Source organism: Salvelinus fontinalis, chromosome 21 (assembly GCF_029448725.1).
Source record: "Salvelinus fontinalis isolate EN_2023a chromosome 21, ASM2944872v1, whole genome shotgun sequence".
Classification (NCBI taxonomy): Eukaryota; Metazoa; Chordata; class Actinopteri; order Salmoniformes; family Salmonidae; genus Salvelinus; species Salvelinus fontinalis.
Genome location: NC_074685.1, coordinates 15,210,425 through 15,236,512, shown reverse-complemented (window position 1 = coordinate 15,236,512; position 26,088 = coordinate 15,210,425). Strand labels below are relative to the sequence as shown.

Genomic DNA, 26,088 nt, shown 5'->3' with positions numbered 1-26,088 from the left:
GTAAATCCACAGTTTTCCAGTACTTTACATTATGCATAGCTGTGTAAGTGCCCTGTTTGGTTATTGAACAGACATCTTACCTGGACATATTGATACCGGAGTTCTTACACACGTTCACCATTTCTCTCAGGGTACAACTGCTTCATCCTTATTATGTTTCTCTAGGACTCTGGCAATTGTCGTTGTGCTGACCGTATTCACACTCCCAAAAGTGATATTGTCTGCCAGCACTCTGTCCCGAATTTTATTGCATTGATGCCAATTACCATGTCAACAATGCCAATTTCCTGCGTATCTGTAACGGCAGTCCTCCTCCTCTTCATCTGAAGAGGAGGAGTATTGAGGGAACCAAGGCGCAGCGTAGTGAAAAGACATATTTTATTAACGAAACACGAACTTGATTAAACTAACAAAAACAACAAACGGTGTAGACAGACCTAGACGACGTACTTACATAAAAACAAGAAAAACGCACGAATAGGAACATAGGCTACACAAACCGAACAAACCGTAAACAGTCCCGCGTGGTGTACAGACACAGACACGGAAGACAATCACCCACAACGAACACTGTGACAACGCCTACCTAAATATGACTCTTAATTAGAGGAACGCCAAACACCTGCCTCTAATTAAGAGCCATACCAGGCAACCCAATAAACCAACACAGAAACAGAAAACATAGAATGCCCACCCAAACTCACGTCCTGACCAACTAACACATATAACAAACTAACAAAAATAGGTCAGGAACGTGACATAACCCCCCCCCCATAAGGTGCGAACTCCGGGCGCACCAGCACAAAGTCTAGGGGAGGGTCTGGGTGGGCATCTGACCACGGTGGTGGCTCAGGCTCCGGGCGAGGTCCCCACCCCACCATAATCAATCCTAGCCTCCATCTCCCCCTAAGAATGTCCACCCTCATTTTACCCCCACAAAATCCTCTTAGTAACATCAATGACAGGGACAGCACCGGGACAGAGAGATAGATCAGAATATAGAGATAGCTCAAGATAGAGAGGGAGATCAGGATAGAGGGGCAACTCCGGACTGAAGGGCAGCTCCGGACAGAGAGACAGCTCTGGACTGAGGGGCAGTTCTGGGTATATAGCCGTTTCTGGCTGAAGGGCAGCTCATGGCTGACTGACGAATCTGGACGCTCATGGCAGGCTGACGGCTCTCGACGCTCATGGCTGGCTGACAGCTCTCGACGCTCATGGCTGGCTGACGGCTCTCGACGCTCATGGCTGGCTGACGGCTCTCGACGCTCATGGCTGGCTGACGGCTCTCGACGCTCATGGCTGGCTGACGGCTCTCGACGCTCATGGCTGGCTGACGGCTCTCGACGCTCATGGCTGGCTGAAGGCTCTGGACGCTCATGGCTGGCTGACGGCTCTCGACGCTCATGGCTGGCTGACGGCTCTCGACGCTCATGGCAGGCTGACGGCTCTCGACGCTCATGGCAGGCTGACGGCTCTCGACGCTCATGGCAGGCTGACGGCTCTCGACGCTCATGGCAGGCTGACGGCTCTCGACGCTCATGGCAGGCTGACGGCTCTCGACGCTCATGGCAGGCTGACGGCTCTCGACGCTCATGGCAGGCTGACGGCTCTCGACGCTCATGGCAGGCTGACGGCTCTGGCCGCTCATGGCTCTCTGACGGCTCTGGCCGCTCATGGCTCGCTGGCGGCTCTGGCCGCTCATGGCTCGCTGGCGGCTCTGGCAGATCCTGTCTGGTTGGCGGCTCTGGCAGATCCTGTCTGGTTGGCGGCTCTGGCAGATCCTGTCTGGTTGGCGGCTCTGGCAGATCCTGTCTGGTTGGCGGCTCTGGCAGATCCTGTCTGGTTGGCGGCTCTGGCAGATCCTGTCTGGTTGGCGGCTCTGGCAGATCCTGTCTGGTTGGCGGCTCTGGCAGATCCTGTCTGGTTGGCGGCTCTGGCAGATCCTGTCTGACGGACGGCTCTAGCGGCTCCTGTCTGGCGGGCGGCTCTAACGGCTCCTGTCTGGCGGACGGCTCTGTAGGCTCATGGCAGACGGGCGGCTTTGCAGGCTCATGGCAGACGGATGGCTCAGACGGCGCTGGGGAGACGGATGGCTCAGATGGCGCTGGGGAGACGGATGGCTCAGATGGAGCTGGGGAGACGGATGGCTCAGATGGCGCTGGGGAGACGGATGGCTCAGATGGCGCTGGGGAGACGGATGGCTCTGGCCGGATAAGGCGCACTGTAGACCTGGTGCGTGGTGCCGGAACTGGAGGCACCGGGCTAAGGACACGCACCTTCATACTAGTGCGGGGAGCAGGGACAGGGCACACTGTACTCTCAAAGCCCACTCTATACCTGGTGCGTGGTACCGGCACTGGTGACACCGGGCTGAGGACAAGCACATCAGGATTAGTAGGGGGAGAAGAAACAGTGTGTACAGGGCTCTGGAGACGCACAGGAGGCTTAGTGCGTGGTGCCGGAACTGGAGGCACCGAACTGGATACACGCACTACAGGGAGAGTGCGTGGAGGAGGAACTGGGCTCAGGAGACGCACTGGTAGCCTAGTGCGTAGTGTAGGCACTGTAGGTACTAGGCTGGGGCGGGGAGGTGGCACCGGAAATACCGGACCGTGGAGTACTGGCACTCTTGAGCATTGAGCCTGCCCAACCTTACCTGGTTGAATGCTCCCGGTCGCCTGACCAGTGCGGGGAGGTGGAATAACCCGCACCGGCCTATGTAGGCGAACCGGGGAAACCATGCGTAAGGCAGGTGCCATGTATGCCGGCCCGAGGAGACGCACTGGAGACCAGACGCGTTGAGCCGGCCTCATGACACCTGGCTCAATACCCAATCTAGCCCTACCAGTGCGGGGAGGTGGAATAACCCGCACCCGCACTGGGCTATGCACTCGTACAGGAGACACCGTGCGCTCTACTGCGTAACACGGCGCCTGCCAGTACTCCCGCTCTCCACGGTAAGCCTGGGAAGTGGGCGCAGGTCTCCTACCTGCCCTTGGCCCACTACCTCTTAGCCCCCCCCAAGAAATTTTTGGGTGTTACTCACGGGCTTTTTGGGCTTCCGTGCAAGACGTGTTCCCTCATAACTCCGGTTCCTCTCTCTCTTTTCCTCCACTCTCCGAGCTGCCTCCAGCTGTTCCCATGGACGGTGATTCACTTTAGCCCATGGTCCTTCTCCGTTAAATATTTGCTCCCAACTCCACAAGTCCTGTATACTTCCCCGTTGCTCCAAATTACGCTGCTTGGTTCTGGATTCTTGGTGGGTGATTCTGTAACGGCAGTCCTCCTCCTCTTCATCTGAAGAGGAGGAGTATTGAGGGAACCAAGGCGCAGCGTAGTGAAAAGACATATTTTATTAACGAAACACGAACTTGATTAAACTAACAAAAACAACAAACGGTGTAGACAGACCTAGACGACGTACTTACATAAAAACAAGAAAAACGCACGAATAGGAACATAGGCTACACAAACCGAACAAACCGTAAACAGTCCTGCGTGGTGTACAGACACAGACACGGAAGACAATCACCCACAACGAACACTGTGACAACGCCTACCTAAATATGACTCTTAATTAGAGGAACGCCAAACACCTGCCTCTAATTAAGAGCCATACCAGGCAACCCAATAAACCAACACAGAAACAGAAAACATAGAATGCCCACCCAAACTCACGTCCTGACCAACTAACACATATAACAAACTAACAAAAATAGGTCAGGAACGTGACAGTATCTGATAATATTTTGCTTCTCCCTCCTGTGGGAGGCAACCTTTGGATCCTACTGAAAAACACAAAACAGTCAATATATTTCAAAATGTAAGTACATGTAAGTACATCTCACCTGTTGTTTTGCCAGAAAATTTGTACCATTGATGCAACTGTTGAACGCTGCAGGTTTGGTTGCACCTTTAAACTTGCCTCTCTCAAAGAGAGACCATGGTTTACAACATGGTCAATAATTGTGGACCTTATCTCATCAGAGATCACCGCTTGGTCTTCCTCTCCTTTGTCATCCACGCATTCTCCCTCTCCCTGTCACTCTTCTATCCCCACCAACCTGTCTTCCTTGATCCATCTTTCCAAATTAAATCATTCCAAAGTCGTCCTCTTTTGTCTGTTTGGTAACGAGACTAAAAACAGGACACTTGGATAGGCTTTCAGCTGAAATTGCAATCAGCTGTGTTTGGAATAATTCTATATTCTGCCAAGATGTTCTATATGTTTCAATCTGGTTACTGCAGAAATGCACGACATTTGCCATCATTCTGTTTTGAATGTTTTTTTAACAGTTTGGAAACAGTGTGTTAGCATTTGAAAACATGTTCTGCAAATATATAGTTTTGCAAGTAGGCTGCATCCTGCCTCCTATTTTGGTCTGGCCACAGCACCTCATCTACATCACAAGCCATGTTCTCCCTGGCTAAACAGCGGGGAAAGAATCTTCTGGAGTGACGGATTCAGCCGCCGAAAGCCCCCACAGCAACTTCACCACATGCACCCTCCATTGCCTGGAGAAAAGGCATGCGTGTGAGGGGATGGAGGTCATGCACCCTCCATTGCCTGGAGAAAAGGCATGCGTGTGAGGGGATGGAGGTCATGCACCCTCCATTGCCTGGAGAAAAGGCATGCGTGTGAGGGGATGGAGGTCATGCACCCTCCATTGCCTGGGGAAAAGGCATGCGTGTGAGGGGATGGAGGTCATGCACCCTCCATTGCCTGGGGAAAAGGCATGCGTGTGAGGGGATGGAGGTCATGCACCCTCCATTGCCTGGGGAAAAGGCATGCGTGTGAGGGGATGGAGGTCATGCACCTTTCATCGCCATCCTGAAAAAAACTCTTCAGTTGGGTTTAGGAATGGGGAATATGGTGGGAGGTATAGAACAATCAATTGTGGGTGGTCGATGAACCAGTTGCGGACCAGAGCAGCCAGGTGGAAACTCACATTGTCCCAAATGACAACATACCTGGGCTGCTCTGGTCCACCCCTCTGCTTCACTGAAATGATGATGCCATGTAGTGTGTCCAGGAATGTGATGAGAAGGGGGGTGTTGTAGGGACCAAGGTTGGCATGGTGATGGAGGACGCCTTGCTGGCTAACGGCTACGCACATGGTGATATTCCCTCAACACTGTCCAGGAACATTATTGGCCATTGTGAATGTTCCGTCCCCTTCTTTTGGCTAGGTTGAAGCCAGCCTCATCAATGTAAATATAAACATGCTGAATTGCAACGGCATCCAGCTCCAAGACTATCTGAAACAGACAAGACAATGTGACATAGACCTAGAGCAGTCACTATGGTGAGGCACAATACACTGGATTACAGTACTGTAATACAGTGCAGTGCTGATATGATAGTAAATTCACAGTATAGTACTTACAAATATTCATATGGCTGTTTTTTAACACTGAGTTTCGCTCAAATGGCGCCCTGTAGACCTGTTTCATCCGGATTCGGTTGCGCTGTAATACACGGTCCAATGTAGACAAGCCCACCTGGTGAATGTTATTGAATATTCTGTTGTCTGCAATTATGTGGTTCTGGATTTCTCGTAGTCTAATGGCATTGTTTGCCACCACCATGTTCACAATAGCGGTCTCCTGTTCTGGTGTGAACAGCCGGTGTCTTCCACCATGGCCTGGCCGTCTCTCAGTTCTGCAGAAGATCCACAAATATGATATGATTCGGATACAGTAAGCTAAAATAACCATTTTTTTCTCAATATGAAATGACATTACTGTAACATAGGCCAACAATCACTGAGTAACATAGGCCTACTGGTATGTCAGACTGCAGTATACATACATAAAGAGCATAGTGTAGATGGTAGGTAACTTACTGGTTGTCATTTCTGAATGTACGGATGATAGATGCAACTGTGTAGCAGCTCAGGTTGGGCGGAACTCTCTGCCCAGCCTCCCTCATACTAAATCCATGGTTGATCACATGGTCAACCAATGTGGCCCTGATCTCATCTGAGACAACTGTCCTTCCTCATCCTCGTCCTCTCACTTATTCACCTCTAGCTTCATCATTGACTTCCATTTTCCTCCAAAACAGGAGAGCTCATCTGTGGCCTTTTATAGTGCTAAAGCTCTGATTTCTAAGTGAACAATTCAGCAACTAGTGTTTACATCTGTGAGGAGTGGGTGTTGCCAATTGGTACATAGAGTTTGGCATTGTGATTGGCGTTGCTATCCTAAGGGACTAAATAGATTTTAAATTTGTGCCTAATGTAGAGAACTTTTGTTTATTTTTTTATTTAACTAGGCAAGCCAGTTAAGAACAAATTCTTTTTTACAATGACAGCCTACCGGAAAACAGTGAGTTAACTGCCTTGTTCAGGGGAAGAACAACAGATTTTTACCTTGTCAGCTCAATTGAAAATTGAGAACTGAGTGTAAAGCAGGAATTGTGCTTGCAATTTTGCAGATTTGGTTTAGGGATTTGGTACATGAGTTTCAGGTTTCGGTGATTGCTTTCAAGTTCCAATTTTAGTGTGTAAACAATTGGGAAAAACTGTAAGCATTAATCACAGAAGGTGATTGCAGAAAATCCAAACTTAGTTTTAGTTTTACACTAATTTAATAATCTAGGAACAATGTTCATCATGATTGTTGGAGGATTCTTTAAGCTGAATACTTTGTTCTGAACCTTGACAGGCAGACAGAACATTGGGATGGGGCTAGTTCAAAACAGCAAGGTCAGTTTACTTTCCCAAGGAAAACTAGCCTCTGGAAATAGACAGGAAAACATCGTTTTTTTTTTATTCTTGAGCGAGGTCAACATCAAATGCATCCCTCTTTCCTGCTCCGTGCAGCATTTAAGGCCTCTGCAGAAGTCAGGGCGTTCATACTTCTTGCGCTTTGTGGAGCAACGCGGAATTGTTGTGAAGGAAGTTGTCAAGGAAGTGAGTTTCTGATTATACAGGACTTAATGTCAATGCAGAGCTACAGTATACAGAGCCCTCCGTATTGTTACAAAATTTGAGGAGCACGGCGATGCGCTATCGAACTCAATGGCGCCTCCGACCACATTTTCGGATTAAGCATAAATTGGCTCTTACAAGAATCACACTAAACCCAGACATTTTGATTTGTATAAATTATAGCGGCTTATAAATTACATTATCAAGTACATTATACAATAATGTGTTGTCCCACAGCTTTGGACCACTGATTTAATCATTGTTATAAATGTGCTCTGCAGTACCACAGGAGACTCAGCTGCAACTGTTGTCTTGAGGCCATTAGTAGTCTGTTTTTACAGAAAGTAATTCCTCGCCAAATTACTTCCTGTACATTCTTATACCCACCCTTTCGCTCTTGAAGATCACAATTGGGCATTTCCTGGAAACTCCTGATGCTGACCATTATCAACGTCAGTTCTGCACAAAATAGAGGAAATACATCATTATATTATCATCAGCAAGCACCTCACCAAACAAAACATATCAAACTGACAAACAGCATACTTCAATATTCATATGATCTCAAAAGCGTTTTAGTTTAATGAAATTGTTGAAAAATATGAGTATCTCCTCTTGTCAGAATCTAGGAGTATAGGCGTACTGTGTACTGCACCTGGCTGTGTTCATATCGAACATTCATTCAAATGATAATAATACAAAGAAAAAGCAGGCACTAACTGGGCCCGCCAGTGTAAAAAAAGAGTGACATTTTATATTTAACAGTTGTCCTAACAAGAAAACAGCATTGATCTCCATTCAGTAATTCCATTAAACGTTAACTGTCGACCCATGTGAAAGTTAGTCCTGTTGTTGACTCAAGTAATGACATCAGAAGATAGGAATGCGCGCCACCCTGGACAATTTCCATATTCTGCGTCACGGATGGACTGGGGAGGCGTAAACTGTCTGAAAGCGACAGTTAGTTCTCTATGCAGCAACAGAGAAGGAGACCAAACATACATACATACATACAGGTTGATAATAATATGTGTTCAGATCTAGAATAAACGCTTTAGGCTACATTAGTAAACATTTTCATCTTTACTGGACTTCATTACAGTTCTGCGAGAATGCTTTTCAAAGCCGTTCTATTCCTGGCAGGCGTGCATGCGGTTTCAGGCGTTTTTAACGGTGAGTAGAATTCGCCTGATACGTGATAAAATGTATTACATACAAAGAATGTGTAGCCTACGCTTTTAGGCCCTACCTGAATTATAGCCATAGACTATTATTTGGAAAAGTTTCATTCTATGATATAAGCGGGTCGGTGTGGCACGGTGACTTATAACCGTCGCAACATAAAGTATTATGTGTAGTATTCATGAAACATTTACAGACAGTTACATATTCCAAAGTATAAAATACTACACTGAACAAAAAATATAAACGCAACATGTAATGTATTGGTCCCATGTTTCATGAGCTGAATTAAAAATCCCATAAATGTTCCATACACAAAAAAAGTTTATTTCTCAAAAATTGTCTGCACAAATTCGTGTACATCCCTTTTGGTGAGCATGTATCTTTTGCCAAGATATTCCATCCACCTAACAGGTGTGGCATATCAAGAAGCTGATTAAACAGCATGATTATTAGGTCACACCAAAATGTCCACTTTCGTCACACAACATACATTTTGAGGGAGCTTGGCTGCACCCCTGCCCAGTCATGTGAAATCCATAGATTAAGCCCTAATGAATTTATTTAAGTTGACAAATGTCCTTATATGAATTGTAAAATGAAATTGTTGCATGTTGCGTTCAAATTTTTAAGTGTAAGTCAGGGATATTTATGGAGTTTTATTATAGGCCTACATTTTATCCTTTGCTTTCCTTGTCTGAAATAGCTCTCCTTTTTATGATGCAACAAAACCGGTTGAAATGTATTGCGATACAATTGTAGAAGTGGTCTTGTTGAACACCATTTAATTGACAGAACCAGCATTTTATCAACAACGGAAAGTAGATTTTAAAGAGTTATTCCAATACCCATGTAGCACCTCTCATTTTCAGGACACACATTATAGTCATCCCATTTTCAAAGGGATCCTATAGGAACTTCAAACAGTCTGTTTCAGGTCCTCCATAACACTGAGCTCTATGACTATTATAATGTAAACTGCAGTGCTCCACACACCTATTCCCATGTGGGACTGACTTGCGTCTCTGTATTGTTTTTTTCCACAGGCAGCTCCATCGTGAGGACCTTTGCCAGGAGGTTAGTCACGGAAGGGTCCGCGGTCACAGACGAGCCAATAGATCTAGACCTACTGGACTACTACCCAGACATAGGCAGTAATGGGACTGGAGTTGGACTAAACAATGTGTCCGGACCGGGAGAGAGAGTTGGGTTTATAAATGGGTCCAGACTGGGACCGTTGGAACTGGGCTCTGCCAGGAATGCTACAGAAGTCTGGTCTTACACCATCTCTGTTATGGCCAACAACTTCCTCACAGGCCACCTCTCTACCATCTTCATCCCGACGCTTTACACCTTCGTCTTCTTCATCAGCGTGCCTCTTAACATTGTTGCCATGGTGACCTTTGCCCAACGGATCCGGCCCATGAAGCCGGCAGTGATCTACATGCTGAACCTGGCAGCCGCCGACCTGCTGTTCGCCCTGCTGCTGCCCTTCAAGATCGTCTACCACTACAATGGCAATGACTGGGGCTTCGGCGAGGGGTTGTGCCGCCTGGTCACTGCGGCTTTCTACTGCAACATGTACTGCTCCATCCTCCTCATGACCTGTGTCAGCGTGGACCGCCTGCTGGCAGTGGCCTACCCCATCAACTCCCTGGCCTGGAGGAGCCCCCGCAACGCAGCCTTGGCCTGTAGCGCCATGTGGATCCTGGCTGTGGGTGGCTCGCTGCCTCTTGTCCTCTCACAGCAGACGGTCTACTACGACCCACTGGATATCACCACCTGCCATGACATCCAGGACCTGGAGCTGTTAGAGGAGCAATACGTCTTCTTCTTTCCTATACTCTCCTGCACCCTCTACTTCCTGCCGCTGTTCATAATGGTGACCTGTTACTCCCGGGTGGTGCAGGTGCTCAACAAGGCTCCGCGCGGTGTTGTAGGTAAATACAAACCAGGGAAACCAGACATAATGTACTTAATTTGGCTAATCTGTTTCTTAATCTTGATGCAGAAGGTCTGTTTAAAAAATACATCTCATTAGAGGATAATATATTTTCTATTGTAATTTGATCTGATCTAGGCCGTTCAAGGCAGAAGGCGCGGGCTGTGGTGATGGCGGTTACCGTGCTTGTGGTGTTCGTGGTCTGTTTCACACCCACCAACTCCATTCTCCTCGCTCACTACCTCCAGATCGCTGGGCAGGTGGGTGGGGAGCCGGACGCTACCCATGTGGCCTACCTGGTGTCACTATGTTTGGGGAGCATCAGCTGCTGCCTGGACCCGCTGGTCTACTATTTTGGCTCGTCCCAGTGCCAGAGGCAGCTGGAGGGGGCGCTGGGATGCCAGGTGGTCGCCGAGGGAAGGAAGAGTCTGGCCTCGTCCTCTGGTTCCTCCAGGACCAGCACCAGGACCAGAATAAGCACGAGGACCAGCACTAGGATTACTAAGGTGGACACCTTCCAGGCCAGCCTCAGCAGCCAGTACAAGAAACTCCTGGTCTGATGGATAGATGGAGACACAGAGAGCTGTTTCTTTTTCACTGACAAAAATGTAAAAAATATATTTAGTATATGCTGTATTTCCACTGTTTCAGACAGTGCAAGATGCTTCTGGTCTGACAGATAGACATGGACCAAAGCTAGGCTATTTCTGAGGAGAAAGAATGGATTTGGCTTGTATGATGAATTCAGTCAGACATTCATCCATAGGTCTGGGTTAGCTATGCCCAACTCTAAATATGAAGAAGAGATATACATTTCCGTTGTTTCAGACAGTGCAAGAAGCTGCTGTCCTGATTGTCATGGGCCAAAGTTGTTTCTGACCTGTACGACACTACAGTACCAAGAATATATATTTAGGGTAAGAGAAAAGGAAAATGTAAGTTTTGTGAAAATGTAATGGATAACACCATTTTTAATCTTTATCTTAAATATATTTCCCGTTGAAGTTGGTATTATTCCCCAAAACGGTTTAGTTTAAGTTTGACGGTCTGCGATAAGGGAATAACAAAGGAGTCTTTGTATAATCATGTATTGTACCATTTCTTAAACACTCACTGTGAACAATACAAGGAAATGCTTTCGACGGCCTGCTGGCCGTAGAGACATTTACCCAGCATTGTGAAATGTGTAGCCTATGCACTATGTTGTTAATGTTGTATAGAAATACCATGCAGTTTATTAGGTACACCCATCTTGTACCAGGTCGGACCCCCCTAACCCTCAAGAACAGCCTGAATTCTTTGGGGCGTGGAAAAGTTGCACAATTTCTATAAAGGGACCTAACGTCTGCCAGGAAAACATTCCCCACACCATTTCACCACCGCCACCAGCCTGTACCATTGACACCAGGCAGGAAGGGGCTGCTTATGCTGCTTACGCCAAATCCGGACTTTGCCATCATCATGATGCAACAGGAACCGGGATTCGTCGGACCAGGCAATGCTTTTCCACTCATCAATTGTCCAGTGTTGGTGATTACGTGCCCACTGAAGCCGCTTCTTCTTGTTTTTAGCTGATAGGAGTGTCCCGGTATGGTCGTCTGCTGCAATGTTTTTAGAAACTTTTACAAATGACTCAAGACATTTCAGCTTTTCATTTTTAATTCAATAAGTATTCAATTATTTTGTTATGGCAAGCCTAAAAATGTGCTTAACATGTCACATTACAAGTTGCATGGACTCACTGTGTGCAATACTAGTGTTTAACATGAATTTTGAATGAGTACCTCATCTCTGTACCACACACATATCATTATCTGTAAGGTCCCTCATCAAGCAGTGAATTTCAAACACAGATTCAACCACAAAGACCAGGGAGGTTTTCCAATACCTTGCAAAGAAGGGCACCTATTGGTAGATGGGTAAATATAATAAAAGCAGACATTGAATGGTGTATCAATACACCCAGGGATACAGGCGTCTGTAGGAGCGAAGCCTTTTCGTGAACAAGGTGGTGTACCTTAATCAACTGACCACTGTGTGTATATTATCACTCCAATAACTTTAGCTCACACTCATTATTACTAAATGTTCCATTTGTGTGAATGTATAATCTATGCATTCAGAATTGGAAGAGCTGTTTGACTACTCAAATACCCAGACAAGTCGAGCAAAATGCATCAGAGCAGGTACTATGCTGCGTACAGACACGCTTGCGCACTCAACGATCGAAATATAACGTATTGCGGTACTACTTTGAGAGTAAGAAGTGCTGTGATACCCCCTATTGGTGTGAATTATACATCCTTCAAGTCAAGTACATTTACAGCACTTTGTCACAGTCCTGCATGTTGCATTACATACAGCAGGTGGCGCTACATACCTATTTAGTACAAACAAGTATTCCGTGGGATTTATATTTTGTCTGGAGGATAACATTAAATGAAAAAAATATTAAATGGTCTTAAAACCTCTCTGGGATAGGCGGGACGCTTGCGTCCCACTTGGCCAATAAGCCAGGGAAAATGTAGAGTGCCAAATTTAAAAAAAATGATATAAAATCAAACTTTCATTAAATCACACATATAAGATACCAAATTAAAGCTACACTCGTGAATCCAGCCAACATGTCAGATTTCAAAAAGGCTTTTCGGCGAAAGCATAAGATGCTATTATCTGATGATAGCACAACAGTAAACAAAGAGAGTGTAGCATATTTCAACCCTGCAGGCGCAACACAAAACGCAGAAATAAAATATAAATCATGCCTTACCTTTGACGAATGCCTTACCTTTGAAGAATGCCTTACCTTTTGTTGGCACTCCAATATGTCCCATAAACATCACAAATGGTCCTTTTGTTCGATTAATTCCGTCCATATATGTCCAAAATGTCCATTTATTTGGCGCGTTTGATCCAGAAAGAAAACAGCTTCCAATTTGCGCAACGTCACTACAAAATATCTCTAAAATTACCTCTAAACTTTGCCAAAACATTTCAAACTACTTTGGTAATACAACTGAAGTTATTTGTAAACGTTAATAATCGATCAAATTGAAGACGGGTTTATCTGTTTTCAATACAGGAGGACAACAAACTAACGATACTTTTCTAGTCTTGCGCAACTCTCAAACAGTACACAAAACGTTACACTGATTCCAGATGGCCGTTCTTCTTCATTGCACAAAGGAATAACCTCAACATATTTCCAAAGACTGGTGACATTCAGTGGAAGCGGTAGGAACTGCAAACAGGTTGATTAGAACTCTAGTATCCCAATGAAAACTCATTGAACAGACGGTGACCTCAAAAATAAAAAAATCTGAATGGTTAGTCCTCGGGGTTTTGCCTGCTACATACGTTCTGTTCTACTCACAGACATGATTCAAACAGTTTTAGAAACGTCAGAGTGTTTTCTATCCAAATCTACTAATAATATGCATATCTAATATTCTGGGGATGAGTAGAAGGAAGTTGAAATTGGGCACGCTATTTATCCAAAAGTGAAAATGCTGCCCCCTATCCTAGAGAAGTTTTAAAGAAGGTATTTGTGCCATACTGTTACAGAACATTACAAAAAACAATGGTAAATGTTTCAAATAAAGCTATCTGATTTTTTGTGTGTGTGATGATGTATATTTTGTTTGTGGTTTAATTTCTTTCAAGTTAATTTAAGGAATATAAATAATGGACACTGAGGCATTGTGAATAGCTGAAATATTGAGTAATACATGTTTATGCACACACACACACTGGCAGTGACTCACCAATTTTGTCTCATAATTTAAGGTAGTTGACCAAATTAATTCCACATTAAAACCTTTTCATTTAGATAATTTATTTCCATTATGATTTGAAGACAATAGGTCAGATAACATTGTTACTTCTTGTCCCCTCTGTCCTTTCTTCCAATCATCACCATTCCTCTCCATTTCATACCTCCGTTTCACCTGTACAAAGAAAAACAGAGCAAGAGAAAAGCACCCGAGAGTCCTCAAGCAAATAGCCATCTGCTCTGTTTATTGAACCAAACAGAGATGCTAGTGACTAACTCAAACAAAAAGATCAAACTGTTGTAACTTCCACTGACCCTGCCCTGAGTACACTGGACCTGATGCAAGGCACACCACTTTCTCGTTACTCTCATAAACCTTTGCTCTGTGTTGCAACTGGGAACATAACGACAGAGAAGAGGGCAGGAGACATCAGCAGACAGGGAATCATATTCTTTAATTGTGAGGAAATGTTCTTGATGCACTCCTCTTTTCCATTGAAAGGCTATCCCACTATTTACTAGCCTACCTACTACACATGCTGGTAGGTCTACTCTACTGCAGTACTGAGCTATACATTTCCTTATGCCTATGCTTGTAAAGGAGGTACATTTGCACATCCGTTTTTCTGCATGTGGTAGTGAAGGTGCCCCTAGGCACAGCTCTAGGATTAGTTTATACCTTCCTCAACTTCAAGCCTAGGTGGAAAAATATAAAACTGACCTTAGATCAGTGTCTGAGGGCAACATCTGGACATACTACATCTGCTCAGGCAGACAACCTGAACGACACAGGTGTGCATGGTCACGTGTCTTATAACATTAGCAGGTTTTTTTCTTCCCACCTGTTATGTAAGGAAGGGGTGTGGTACCCTACCTCTTCCGTTTACTTCAACGTCGCACAGACAAAAGGAATACACAAACGCGTGTATCAGCATTCAACACTCTTCATACATAGCAGATAGATCAATGTTGGAAGCTTTTGTGGAAGTTAACATGGGTTTTCAGCCACATTGGTTGAAACTTATATTTTTATTGGCCTGCGTCGATCTCTGTCTGTCTCAGAAACATGGTAAGAGAAAGCTTTTTGCCTCTAATTCTCTCGTTATTAGTTTTTTCCCCGATCAGATAGACGTTATGATATTCTTTATTGCTTTGGAAAATGTATTGTGTCGGATTGCCTCGATCTGATTCCTTTGAATGCAGAGTTTGTGAAATACCCCCAAAACGTGATGATATTTCCAATGTCGGTGTGGTAACAAACTTCAAGACATCAATGAGTGATGTCATCATCCCACATGGCAATGGGCTTGTTCAACATTGCTGCGACAGTGCAGGCGACTGCTTACTGACTTATCTACAAATCACCTTGCATTTTTATTTATTTATTTATTTCACCTTTATTTAATTGAGAACAAGTTCTCATTTACAACTGCGATCTGGCCAAATAAAGCAAAGCAGTGTGACACAAACAACACAGAGTTACACATGGAATAAACAAACGTACTGTTAGTAACATAATAGACAAGTCTATATACAGTGTGTGCAAATGAAGGAAGATTAGGGAGGTAAGGCAATAAACAGACCGTAGTGGCGAAATAATTGGTGAAATAATAAACACCGGAGTGATAGATGTGCAGAAGATGAATGTGCAAGTAGAGATACTGGGCTGCAATGGAGCAAAAAATAAATAACAATATGGGGATGGGGTAGTTGGTTGGGCTTTTTACAGATGGGCTATGTACATGTGCAGTGATCTCTAAGCTGCTCTGACAGCTGATGCTTAAAGTTAGTGAGGGAGATATAAGTCTCCAGCTTCAGTGATTTCGTTCTAGTCATTGGCATCAGAGAACTGGAAGGAAAGGCGGCCAAAGGAAGAATTGGCATTGGGGGTGACCAGTGAAATATACCAGTGGAGCGCGTGCTACGGGTGGGTGTTGCTATGGTGACCAGTGAGCTAAGGCGGAGCTTTACCTAGCAAAGACATAGTTGACCTGGAGCCAGTGGGTTTGGCAACAAATATGAAGCGAGGGCCAGCCAACGAGAGTGTACAGGTCGCAGTGGTGTGTAGTATATGAAGTTTTAGTGACAAAACGAATGGCACTGTGTTAGACTGCATCCAATTTGCTGAGTAGAGTGTTGGAGGTTATTTTGTAAATTACATCGCCGAAGTCAAAGTTCGGTAGGATAGTCAGTTTTACTAGGGTATGTTTGGCACCATGAGTGAAGGATGCTTTGTTGCGAAATAAGAAGCCGAGTCTAGATGTAATTTTGGATTGGAGCTGCTTAACACTTCTTATGGCTGCAATCCCGTTAACGGGATGATATGACAACAGCCAGTGAAAGTGCAGGGCGCCAAATTCAAACAACAGAAATCTCATAATTAAAATTCCTCAAACATACATGTATCTTATACCATTTTAAAGGTAATCTTGTTGTTAATCCCACGAAAGTGTCCGATTTCAAATAGGCTTTACAGCGATAGAACCACAAACAATTATGTTAGGTCACCGCAAAATCACAGACAAACACAGTCATTTTTCCAGCCAAAGACAGGAGTCACAAAAAGCAGAAATAGAGATAAAATGAATCACTAACCATTGATGATCTTCATCAGATGACACTCATAGGACTTCATGTTAAACAATACATATATGTCTTGTTCGATAAAGTTCATATTTATATCCAAAAACCTCAGTTTACATTGGCGCCATGTTCAGAAATGCCTCCAAAATATCCGGAGAAATTGCAGAGAGCCACGTCAAATAACAGAAATACTCATCATAAACTTTGATGAAAGATACATGTTTTGCATAAAATTAAAGATACACTTGTTCTTAATGTGAGTCTGGTAGGAGAGTTCACAGTCTACCAGACAGACATCATCAATAACGACTCATTATTAGTTGTAGATCAGTTAGTCAGTCACAATTTACCCATGATACATCACGGTTTTGATGCTCGAACACGGCCACAGACACACATTTTCTCAGTCGAGAGTTTTGATAGGGTGTAATTGCAGCTGCAATTCGGGGCGTTCCTGCATGCGGGCATTCCTGCATCGGCAGGAACCCCTCTTTATACACTACATCACCAAGAGTATGTGGACACCTGCTCATCGAACATCTTATTCCAAAAACATGGCATTAATATGGAGTTGTTCACCCTGAACTCATCTGGGAAGGCTTTCCACTCGATGTTGGAACATTGCTCTGGGGATTTGCTTCCATTCAGCCACGCGCCTTAGTGAGGTCAGGCACTGATGTTGGGCGATTAGGCCTGTCTCGTAGTCAGCGTCCCAAATTCATCCCAAAGGTGTTCGATGGGGTTGAGGTCAGGGCTCTGTGCGGGGCAGTCAAGTTCTTCCACACCGATCTCGACAAACCATTTCTATGGACCTCGCTTTGTGCACGGGGGAAATGTCATACTGAAACAGGAAAGGGCCTTCCACAAACTGTTAAATGTTGGAAGCATAGAATGGTCTAGAATGTCATTGAATGCTGTAGCGTTACGATTTCTCTTCACTGGACCTAAGGGGCCTAGCCCGAACCATGAAAAACAGCCCCAGACATTATTCCTCCTTCACCAAACATTACAGTTGGCACTATGCATTGGGGAGGGTAGCGTTCTCCAGGCATCCGCCAAATACAGATTCATCTTTCGGACTGCCTGATGGTGAAGCGTGATTCATTACGCCAGAGAACGCGTTTCCATTGCTCCCGTCCAATGGTGGCGCATTGCGCATGGTGATCTTAGGCTTGTGTGCGGCTGCTCGGCCATGGAAACCCACTTCATGAAGCTCCCAACAAACAGTTCTTGTGCTGACATTGCTTCCAGAGGCAGTTTGGAACTCGGTAGTGAGTGTTGCAACCGAGGACGGATGATTTTTGCGCTACGCGCTTCAGCACTCGGCAGCCCCATTCTGTGAGATTGTGTGCCCTACCACTTCGCGGATGAGCCGTTGTTGGTCCTGGACGTTTCCACTTCACAATAACAGCACATGGAGTTGACCGGGGCAGCTTTAACAGGCCAGAAATTTGACAAATTGACTTGTTGGAAAGGTGGCATCCTATGACAGTACCAGGTTGAAAGTCACTGAGCTCTGCAGTAAGGCCATTCTGCTGCCAATGTTTGTCTATTGAGATTGCATGGCTGTGTGATCGATTTTATACACCTGTCAGCAACTGGTGTGGCTGAAATGGCCGAATCCACTAATTTGAAGGGGTGTCCATACCTTTTTATATATAGGGTACTCCTACTTTTAAGCTAGGACTCTGGTACACAGCGACAGCGGGGTCGCTCCAGTACAGTAGGTAGCAGTAATGCACCATATCGTTGGATGCCAAAGGCCAATAAACCCCACAGAAAAAGAGGCGGAGGCAACAACAGTTTCTAGCTAGCTAGGACAATGGTAGATACTGTCCTCTGCCCCAGCCTGTCAGGCACTGTTTTCCAGCAGTTCTGTTAACAAGGGTGAGAGCAGGTGTTTAGGAACCAGGGTGCTAGTTAGCAAGCTAGGACTTGGTACACAGCAGGCGGGAGAGATAGCTAGCTAGCACACGGTAAACTGTGTACTTTGCCCCCGCCTGTTTTCCCGCAGTTCTGTTAATGACGGCGAGGGTCAGTGTTGTAGGTGTTCGGCAGGTGTTTAGGACACTGGGTGCTAGCTCGTTAGCTAGCTAGGACTCTGATACACAGCAGGTGGGATAGATAGTTAGCTGGCAATAGCTAGGATACCAGTAGACAGTGTCCTTCGCCCCTGCCTGTTGGGCACTGCTTTCCCACAGTTCTGTTAACAACGGCGAGGGTAGATGTTCTGCAGGCGGGAGCGAAGGACACTGTGTGCTAGCTAGCTAGGAAGACTCCGGCACAAAGCAGACTAGGAGTGACACCGGTAGCTAGCTAGTTAGGACACCGGTTGACTGTCATTTTTTACTGAAAATGACCACTTTAAGGAGTATACTACAAAGCAGGATCAATGAATTAGCCAGCTAACCTTGATGACCAGAAATAACTTTTTCTGGTTCATAAAGAAAACTACACTTAAATACAGTATGTGTTTTTTGGTTGTTGAGTTAAGTAGACATTGCCCACTTATCCTTATTCTCCTTGTTCCTACTTTTTGTTTACCCCTCTGGCGTCTTATTAGTTGATTTCAAATAAATGTTACTTTTGATATAGTTGACATAACAACAATAAAAAAGTAATAATCGAGGCATCTACCTGACAGCGAAGTAAATAAGTCACAAATGTCTATTGTATTCAAATGGCATACATTGTAACCTCATTGTTGGAAGTCCTTAAACAGTCCTGTTTATAATCCCCTTGTTTCTCTCCTCTTTCTCAGAGCGTTTTAATGCTGCCATTGACGACCGAGGATTCTCAGGGAACGAGACAATGGAGGGGGTGGGGGTCTCCCTGACGGCCCTCATGGTTCTGGACAGTCATCTGACCACGGTGTTCCTCCCCATCATCTACATAGTGGTGTTTGCTGTGGGGCTGCCCACCAACACCATGGCCATCTGGGTCTTCCTGTTCCGGACCAAGAAGAAGCACCCTGCCACCATCTACATGGCCAACCTGGCTCTGTCTGACCTGCTCTTTGTCATCTGGACGCCTCTGAAGATCGCCTACCACTTCAACGGTAACGACTGGATCTATGGAGAGAGGCTGTGTAAAGTCCTGGTGGGCTTCTTCTATGGGAACATGTACTGCTCCATCCTCTTCATCACCTGTATCAGTGTCCAGCGCTACTGGGCCATCGTTTACCCCCTCTCCCAGGATTGTAGGAACAACCATGTAGCCATCGGTGTCTCGGTCGCAGTCTGGGTTGTGGTCTGGCTGCTGACCACCCCTCTCTACCTCTATGACCAGACAGTCAAGGTGACCAACCTCAACATCACCACCTGCCACGACGTCGTCCGGCCCAGCCAGAATAGCATGGCCGTCGGCTACTTCCTGACCATGGGAACCCTTGGATTTGTAGTTCCCACTGTGGTGTGCGTGGTGGCCTACGTTCTGATGCTCAAGTCCCTGAGGAACTCAATGACGGACAGCAGCATCACCAAGAATCGTCGCAAGGCTGTGGTGCTCATCATTACTGTGCTGGTCATGTTCCTGGTCTGTTTCACCCCCAGTAACATCATGCTGATGGTGCACACTAGTAGTGAACGATGGCTACGGCTTTTACATCACCACCCTGTGTCTGGCCGCCCTCAACAGCTGTGTGGATCCATTCATCTACTACTTCATCTCAGAGGAGTTCAGGGAGCACGTGAAGAACACGCTGAGGTGCCGCAGTGAGAGGACAGTGGCGAGGATGAGGGTCTCGTTCAGCGCTCTTAAGTACTCCAAGAAAAAAAGCACCTACATGTCAGACTCAGGGAACACACAGAGCAGCTCCTGTTAAGGGGGTTGTCATGTGGAGATGGAAGTTGGCTGTACTGATGTTTTTAAAGTACTGGACGGGTGAAAGGGAATAGCTGGTGACCATCTGCCATGTTGCTTTCACCTGACTTGTTTCATCATTATTAATGGAAAAGGGGCCATTTTAAACTGAGATGCAACCACAGACTACTTCATATTATGTGCTAGTGTTACATTGGCTTCTCTTCCCTCATACATTATATTTATATGGAGATTTTGTTTGTTTTATATAGAGGGCAAAATTAGTAAGAGTGATGAGGCAAATAGTTTTTATTCCACGTTACTGATCCATCCTCCACGTTTAGACAATCAGATGTCCATTAAGTTTGTTCCAGTGTGGAGCTCTCCGAAACTGTCAACTTAGTTCTCAGTGCCCTGCACTGACCCTTCACTTCTTTAAGTGAGCCATTCACCTACAGTACCTAGTGAAAGTCTACACACCCCTTGCACAGTTATGGCATTTTCTATACCACCTGCTTGACATTTTCAAAGTGAAAGAAAAGGTATAGACAATGTTTGAAAAAAATAAACAAAGATGTCTTGTTTGTATTCACATCCCATAGTTAACACTTAGTGGAAGCACCTTTGGAAGCAATTCCAGCTGAAAGTCATTTTGAATAACATTCTACCTAGTGTTAGCTTAACACGAGTCATAAACCCGAATCCGGGATCCCCCCATCAAAAAAGATGACTAGCATAGCCTAGCCTAATGCGACTGGGATATCATATAATATAATTTTCATGAAATCACATGTCCAAGACACCAAATGAAAGATAAACATCCTGTGAATCCAGCCATCATTTCTGATTTTTAAATTTTTTCCAGCGAAAACACAATATGTATTTCTATTAGCTAACCACAATAGCAAAAGACTCAACCGCATATTTTCCCGCCATTTTTTTACCGCATAGGTAGCTATTACAAATCCGACCAAATAAAGATATAAATAGTCACTAACCAAGAAACAACTTCATCAGATGACAGTCTTATAACAGATTTATTGTATAGCATATGTTTTGTTTGAAAAATTTGCATATTTCAGGTATAAATCATAGTTTTACATTGCAGCCACCATCACACATCTCACCAAAGCAGCTAGAATAACTACAGAGACCAACGTGAAATACCGAAATACTCATCATAAAACATTTATGAAAAATACATGGTGTACAGCAAATGAAAGACAAACATCTTGTGAATCCAGCCAATATTTCAGATTTTTTAAGTGTTTTACAGCAAAAACACAATATAGCATTATATTAGCTTACTACAATAGCCAACCACACAACCGCATTCATTCAACGCAACGGTAGCGATAGCGAAAAAACCAGCAAAAGATATAAATTTATTCACTAACCTTCACAATCTTCATCAGGTGACAGTCCTATAACATCATATTACACAATACATATATGGTTTGTTCGAAAATGTGCATATTTAGCGGTACAAATCGTGGTTTTACAATGTGAATACGTAGTCAAAATGCAAAAAAATTGTCCGGAGAAATCTTGGAGAGGCACCTAATCTAATCAAATAACTAATCATAAACTTTACTAAAAAATACATGTTGGACAGCAAATGAAAGATACACTAGTTCTTAATACAACCGCTGTGTTAGATTTTTAAAAATAACTTTAGTACGACATACAGCTTACGTTATAGCGAGACAGCGCCCAAAATCAGGGCGGAAAATACGACTACACATTTTCGACAGAAATACGAAATAACATCATAAATGGTTCCTACTTTTGATGAGCTTCCATCAGAATGTTGTACAAGTTGTCCTTTGTCCAGAATAATCGTTGTTTGGTTGTAGAATGTCCTCTTCACCTGTCGAATTAGCAACCAAAGCTAGCCATGTGGCGCAGGAGTGTCCAACTTCACCATAACGCAAAGAAAAGAAAATGCCGAAAATCGCAATAAACTGATATAAACTGATATAACTTGGCTTAAAATAACTACTTTATGATGTTTTTAACACATATATCAAATAAAATCAGAGCCGGAGATATCTAACGTCTATACAGAAAGCTTTTCAGAACGCAACCTTGGGTCCCTTCTCGCGCCTTCCTGAACAATGAAAAGTCTGGTCACGTCATTCCAAAAGCTCTTGTTCGGCCTCAGATCAAGCTATACACCCCATTCCACCTCTCACTGCCTCGTGACATCTAGTGGAAGGCGTATGCAGTGCATGTAGATCCATAGATTTCAGGCAAATTAATAGGATGGCCCTGGAACAGAGCCCCGATTTCAGATTTTTTCACTTCCTGACAGGAAGTTTGCTGCAAAATGAGTTCTGTTTTACTCACAGATATAATTCAAACGGTTTTAGAAACTAGAGAGTGTTTTCTATCCAATAGTAATAATAATATGCATATTGTACGAGCAAGAATTGAGTACGAGGCAGTTTAATTTGGGAACGATTTTTTACAAAGTAAAAATAGCGCCCCCCTATTGACAAAAGTTAACATTATATCCATTGTTTTTGTCAAAATTGCTCAAACTCAGTGCATTTGGTTGGGAATCATTGATGAAGGCAAACAGTCTTTGGTTGTCAAGCAGATTTAAGTCAGGATGGAAACTGGACCCCTCTGAAACACTCAACACCTCTTGGAATGCCATTCTGGTGTGTCTTGTTATTCAAATTTCTGTAATTGTCCCCCTTGACTTTTTCCACATTTTGTTACGTTACAGCCTTATTCTAAAATGTATTAATTAGTTTTTCCCCCTCTTCAATCTACACACAATACCCCATAATGACAAAGCAAAAACAGTTTTTTTTGGGGGGGGGAGAAAAAAAATATATATATCAAATTTACCTTTACTCAGTACTTTGTTGAAATCTTCTTGGGTATGACGCTACAAGCTTGGCACACCTGTATTTGGGGAGTTTCTCCCATTCTTCTCTGCATATCCTCTCAAGCTCTGTCAGGTTGGATGGGGAGCATCGCTGCACAGCTATTTTCAGTTCTCTCCAGAGCTGCTCAATCGGGTTCAGGTCCGGGCTCTGGCTGGGCCATTCAAGGACATTCCTGACTTGTCCCGAAGCCACTGCTGGATTGTTTTGGCTGTGTGTTTAGGGTCGTTGTCCTTTTGGAAGGTGAACCATCGCCCCAGTCTGAGGTCCTGAGTGGTCTGGAGCAGGTTTTCATCAAGGATCTCTCTGTACATTGCTCCGTTCATCTTTCCCTCGATACTGACTAGTCTCCCACAGCATGATGCTGCCACCACCGTGCTTCACCGTAGGGATGGTGCCAGTCTTCCTCCAGACGTGATGCTTGGCATTGAGGCCAAAGAGTTTAATCTTGGTTTCCTCAGAACCTGAGCATCTTGTTTCTCTTGGTCTGTGAGTCCTTTAGGTGCCTTTTGGCAAACTCCAAGCGGGCTGTCATGTGCCTTTTACTGAGGAGTGGCTTCCGTCTGGCCACTCTACCATAAAGGCCTGATTGGTGGAGTGCTGCAGAGATGGTTGTCCTTCTAGAAGGTTCTCCCATCTCCACAGAGGACCTCTGGAGCTCTGTCAGAGTGACCCTCGGGTTCTTGCTCACCTCCCTGACCAAGGCCCTTCTCCACCGACTGCTCAGTTTGGCCGGGGGGCCAGCTCTAGTAAGAGTCTTGTTGGTTCCAAACTTCTTCCATTTCAGAATGATGGAGGCCACTGTGTTCTTGGGGACCTTCAATGCTGCAGACATTTTTTTGGTACCCTTCCCCATTTCTGTGCCTCGACACAGTCCTGTCTCGGAGCTCTATGGACAATTCCTTCGACCTCATGGCTTGGTTTTTGCTCTGACATGTACTGTCAACTGTGGGACCTTTATATAGACAGGTGTGTAACTTTCCAAATCATGTCCAATCAATTGAATTTACCACAGGTGGACTACAAACAAGTTGTAGAAACATCTCAAGGATGATCAATGGAAACAGAATGTACCTGAGCTCAATTTTAAGTCTCATGGCAAAAGGTCTGTTTTTTATTTTTTTTAATATAAATTGGAAAACATTTCTACAAAACTGTTTTTGCTTTGTCATGATGGGGTATTGTGTGTAGATTGAGGATTTTTTATTTATTTAATACATTTTAGATAACCAAATATGGAAAAGGGAAGGGGTCTAAATACTTTCCGAATGCACTGTATTTACCTGGGCTTTGCTCCTTTCATTTTTCTTTTGATCTTGACAGACTCCCCAGTATCTGCCGGGGACAAGCATACCCAAAATATGATGTTGCCACCACATTACTTGAAAATACAGAGGGTTGGTAGAATCTTATTTAAAATTATTTTCAGCTGTAATTCTGAAGACCTGCACAATCAAGACATCTTCATAATGCATTTTTGTACAGTTCCTATTCGTTGTCTTTCACTTTGAAAATGTGGAGCAGGTTGTGTAAATCGGTAGAAAAAAACTAGAATGTATTCCCTTTTTAGAATTGAGGCAGAACCTTTTGAAAACTGTTCAAGGGATGTGTAGACTTTCACTAAGCATTGTAAACCATGAATGTATGATATTTCTATCACCTATGCATATGCTCGTGAAGCTCATCTGATAAATAAAATGTAAATATTGTACATATTACATTTGTCTATAACAGATTGTGTGTAATGTTTTATTTTTCAATAGAAATACAAAAACAAAAATGATTGGCCTTGGCTTTGTCAGCCGAGTGGCATTTAGCAATGGTTCCCTTTCTGTTGTGACATGAGTTTACATAAACAACTACCAAGTAGAAAAGGGGAAATTCTGATCATTATCTTGAATGTACAGTATAGTTTTGTATAGGAGAACTTTCGCCTACACCCTGAGAGATGTTGCAGCCTTAACTAAAATGGCAAAGAGAACCAATACTAGATTGGCATAGCTCTGATTTATTTAGAAATAGGTTTTCTCTATCCTATAAGATTTGTCTGGGTTATCCTTGGAAAAAACCAAGCAGGTTAGACCCGTGTAAAGTAGTATTCTCAGCCACAAGCATACCTTCCTTCCCCGTTCAGACTCGAGAGGTTGTGAAAGCCAAGGGGAACTACTGTTATGCTTATCAAATCAAAAATCTAATTTTATTGGTTGCATACATTTAGCAGATGTTATTAGTGAAGGAGTACAGATTTGTAAGCAGCATATAAATATGGTGTTTCATATATTGGCATTTTTCCTATTGGCTTACTCACTCCCAAACCATATTACCCAGAGGCATGTGTAAATTAACAGACACTCAAAACCATGTAATATGCGTGAGAAAGTTTCCAAGGAGTGTTCCCAGACATTCATCCATAGCGATGAATGTGACCATGGCACTCCTAAGTCTAGGTTAGCTATGCCCAACTCTAAATATGAAGAATGGACATACACTGAGTCTATGAAACATTAGGAACACCTTCCTAATATTGAGTTGCACCCCCTTTTGCCCTTAGAACAGCCTCAATTTGTCTGGCATGGACTAGAAGGTGTCAAAAGCGTTCCCATAGTTGTGCCAAGTTGGCTGGTTGTCCTTTGGGTGGTGGACCATTATTGATACGCACAGGAAACTGTTGAGTGTGAAAAACCCAGCAGCGTTGCAGTTCTTGACACACAAACCGGTGCGCCTTGCACGTACTACTATACCCCGTTCAAAGGCCTTCTCATCCTTTGTCTTGCCCATTCACCCTCTGAATGGCACACATACACAATCCATGTCTCAATTGTCTCCAGGCTTAAAAATCCTACTTTAACCTGTCTCCTCCTCTTCATCTACACTGATTTAAGTGGATTTAACAGGTGACATCAGTAAGGCATCATACTGTAGCTTTCACCTATATTCACCTGGTCAGTCTATGACATGGAAAGAGCAGATGTT

The 26,088-nt window shown here is 44.2% G+C and overlaps 1 protein-coding gene, 1 long non-coding RNA gene and 1 pseudogene across 2 annotated transcripts; 2 read left to right on the top strand and 1 right to left on the bottom strand.

Moving 5' to 3' along the window:
• Window positions 1–2,430: 2,430 nt before the first annotated feature.
• LOC129818305 (uncharacterized) lies at window positions 2,431–7,820 on the bottom strand. Its single transcript, XR_008753920.1, has 4 exons — window positions 7,594–7,820; window positions 7,326–7,397; window positions 5,391–5,665; window positions 2,431–5,262 (listed from the first exon to the last, which is right to left on the bottom strand). It is a non-coding gene; the product is annotated as an uncharacterized LOC129818305 (long non-coding RNA).
• A 40-nt stretch (window positions 7,821–7,860) lies between these two features.
• On the top strand, window positions 7,861–13,677 carry LOC129818304 (proteinase-activated receptor 1-like). The gene is made up of 3 exons (XM_055874056.1): window positions 7,861–8,111; window positions 9,167–10,060; window positions 10,201–13,677. The coding sequence occupies exons 1-3, from the start codon at window positions 8,051–8,053 to the stop codon at window positions 10,620–10,622; spliced, it is 1,377 nt and encodes a 458-aa protein (XP_055730031.1). The 5' UTR covers window positions 7,861–8,050; the 3' UTR covers window positions 10,623–13,677.
• Window positions 13,678–14,595: 918 nt separating this feature from the next.
• On the top strand, window positions 14,596–24,846 carry LOC129818303 (proteinase-activated receptor 2-like; annotated as a pseudogene).
• Window positions 24,847–26,088: the final 1,242 nt, after the last annotated feature.

Excerpts from the sequence above, each read along its gene's own strand:
- LOC129818304 (XM_055874056.1), top strand. The coding sequence starts at position 8,051 with ATGCTTTTCAAAGCCGTTCTATTCCTGGCAGGCGTGCATGCGGTTTCA. Across the intron at positions 8,112-9,166 it reads GGTTTCAGGCGTTTTTAACG|GCAGCTCCATCGTGAGGACC; the intron begins GTGAGTAGAATT and ends TTTTTTCCACAG. Across the intron at positions 10,061-10,200 it reads GGCTCCGCGCGGTGTTGTAG|GCCGTTCAAGGCAGAAGGCG; the intron begins GTAAATACAAAC and ends GATCTGATCTAG.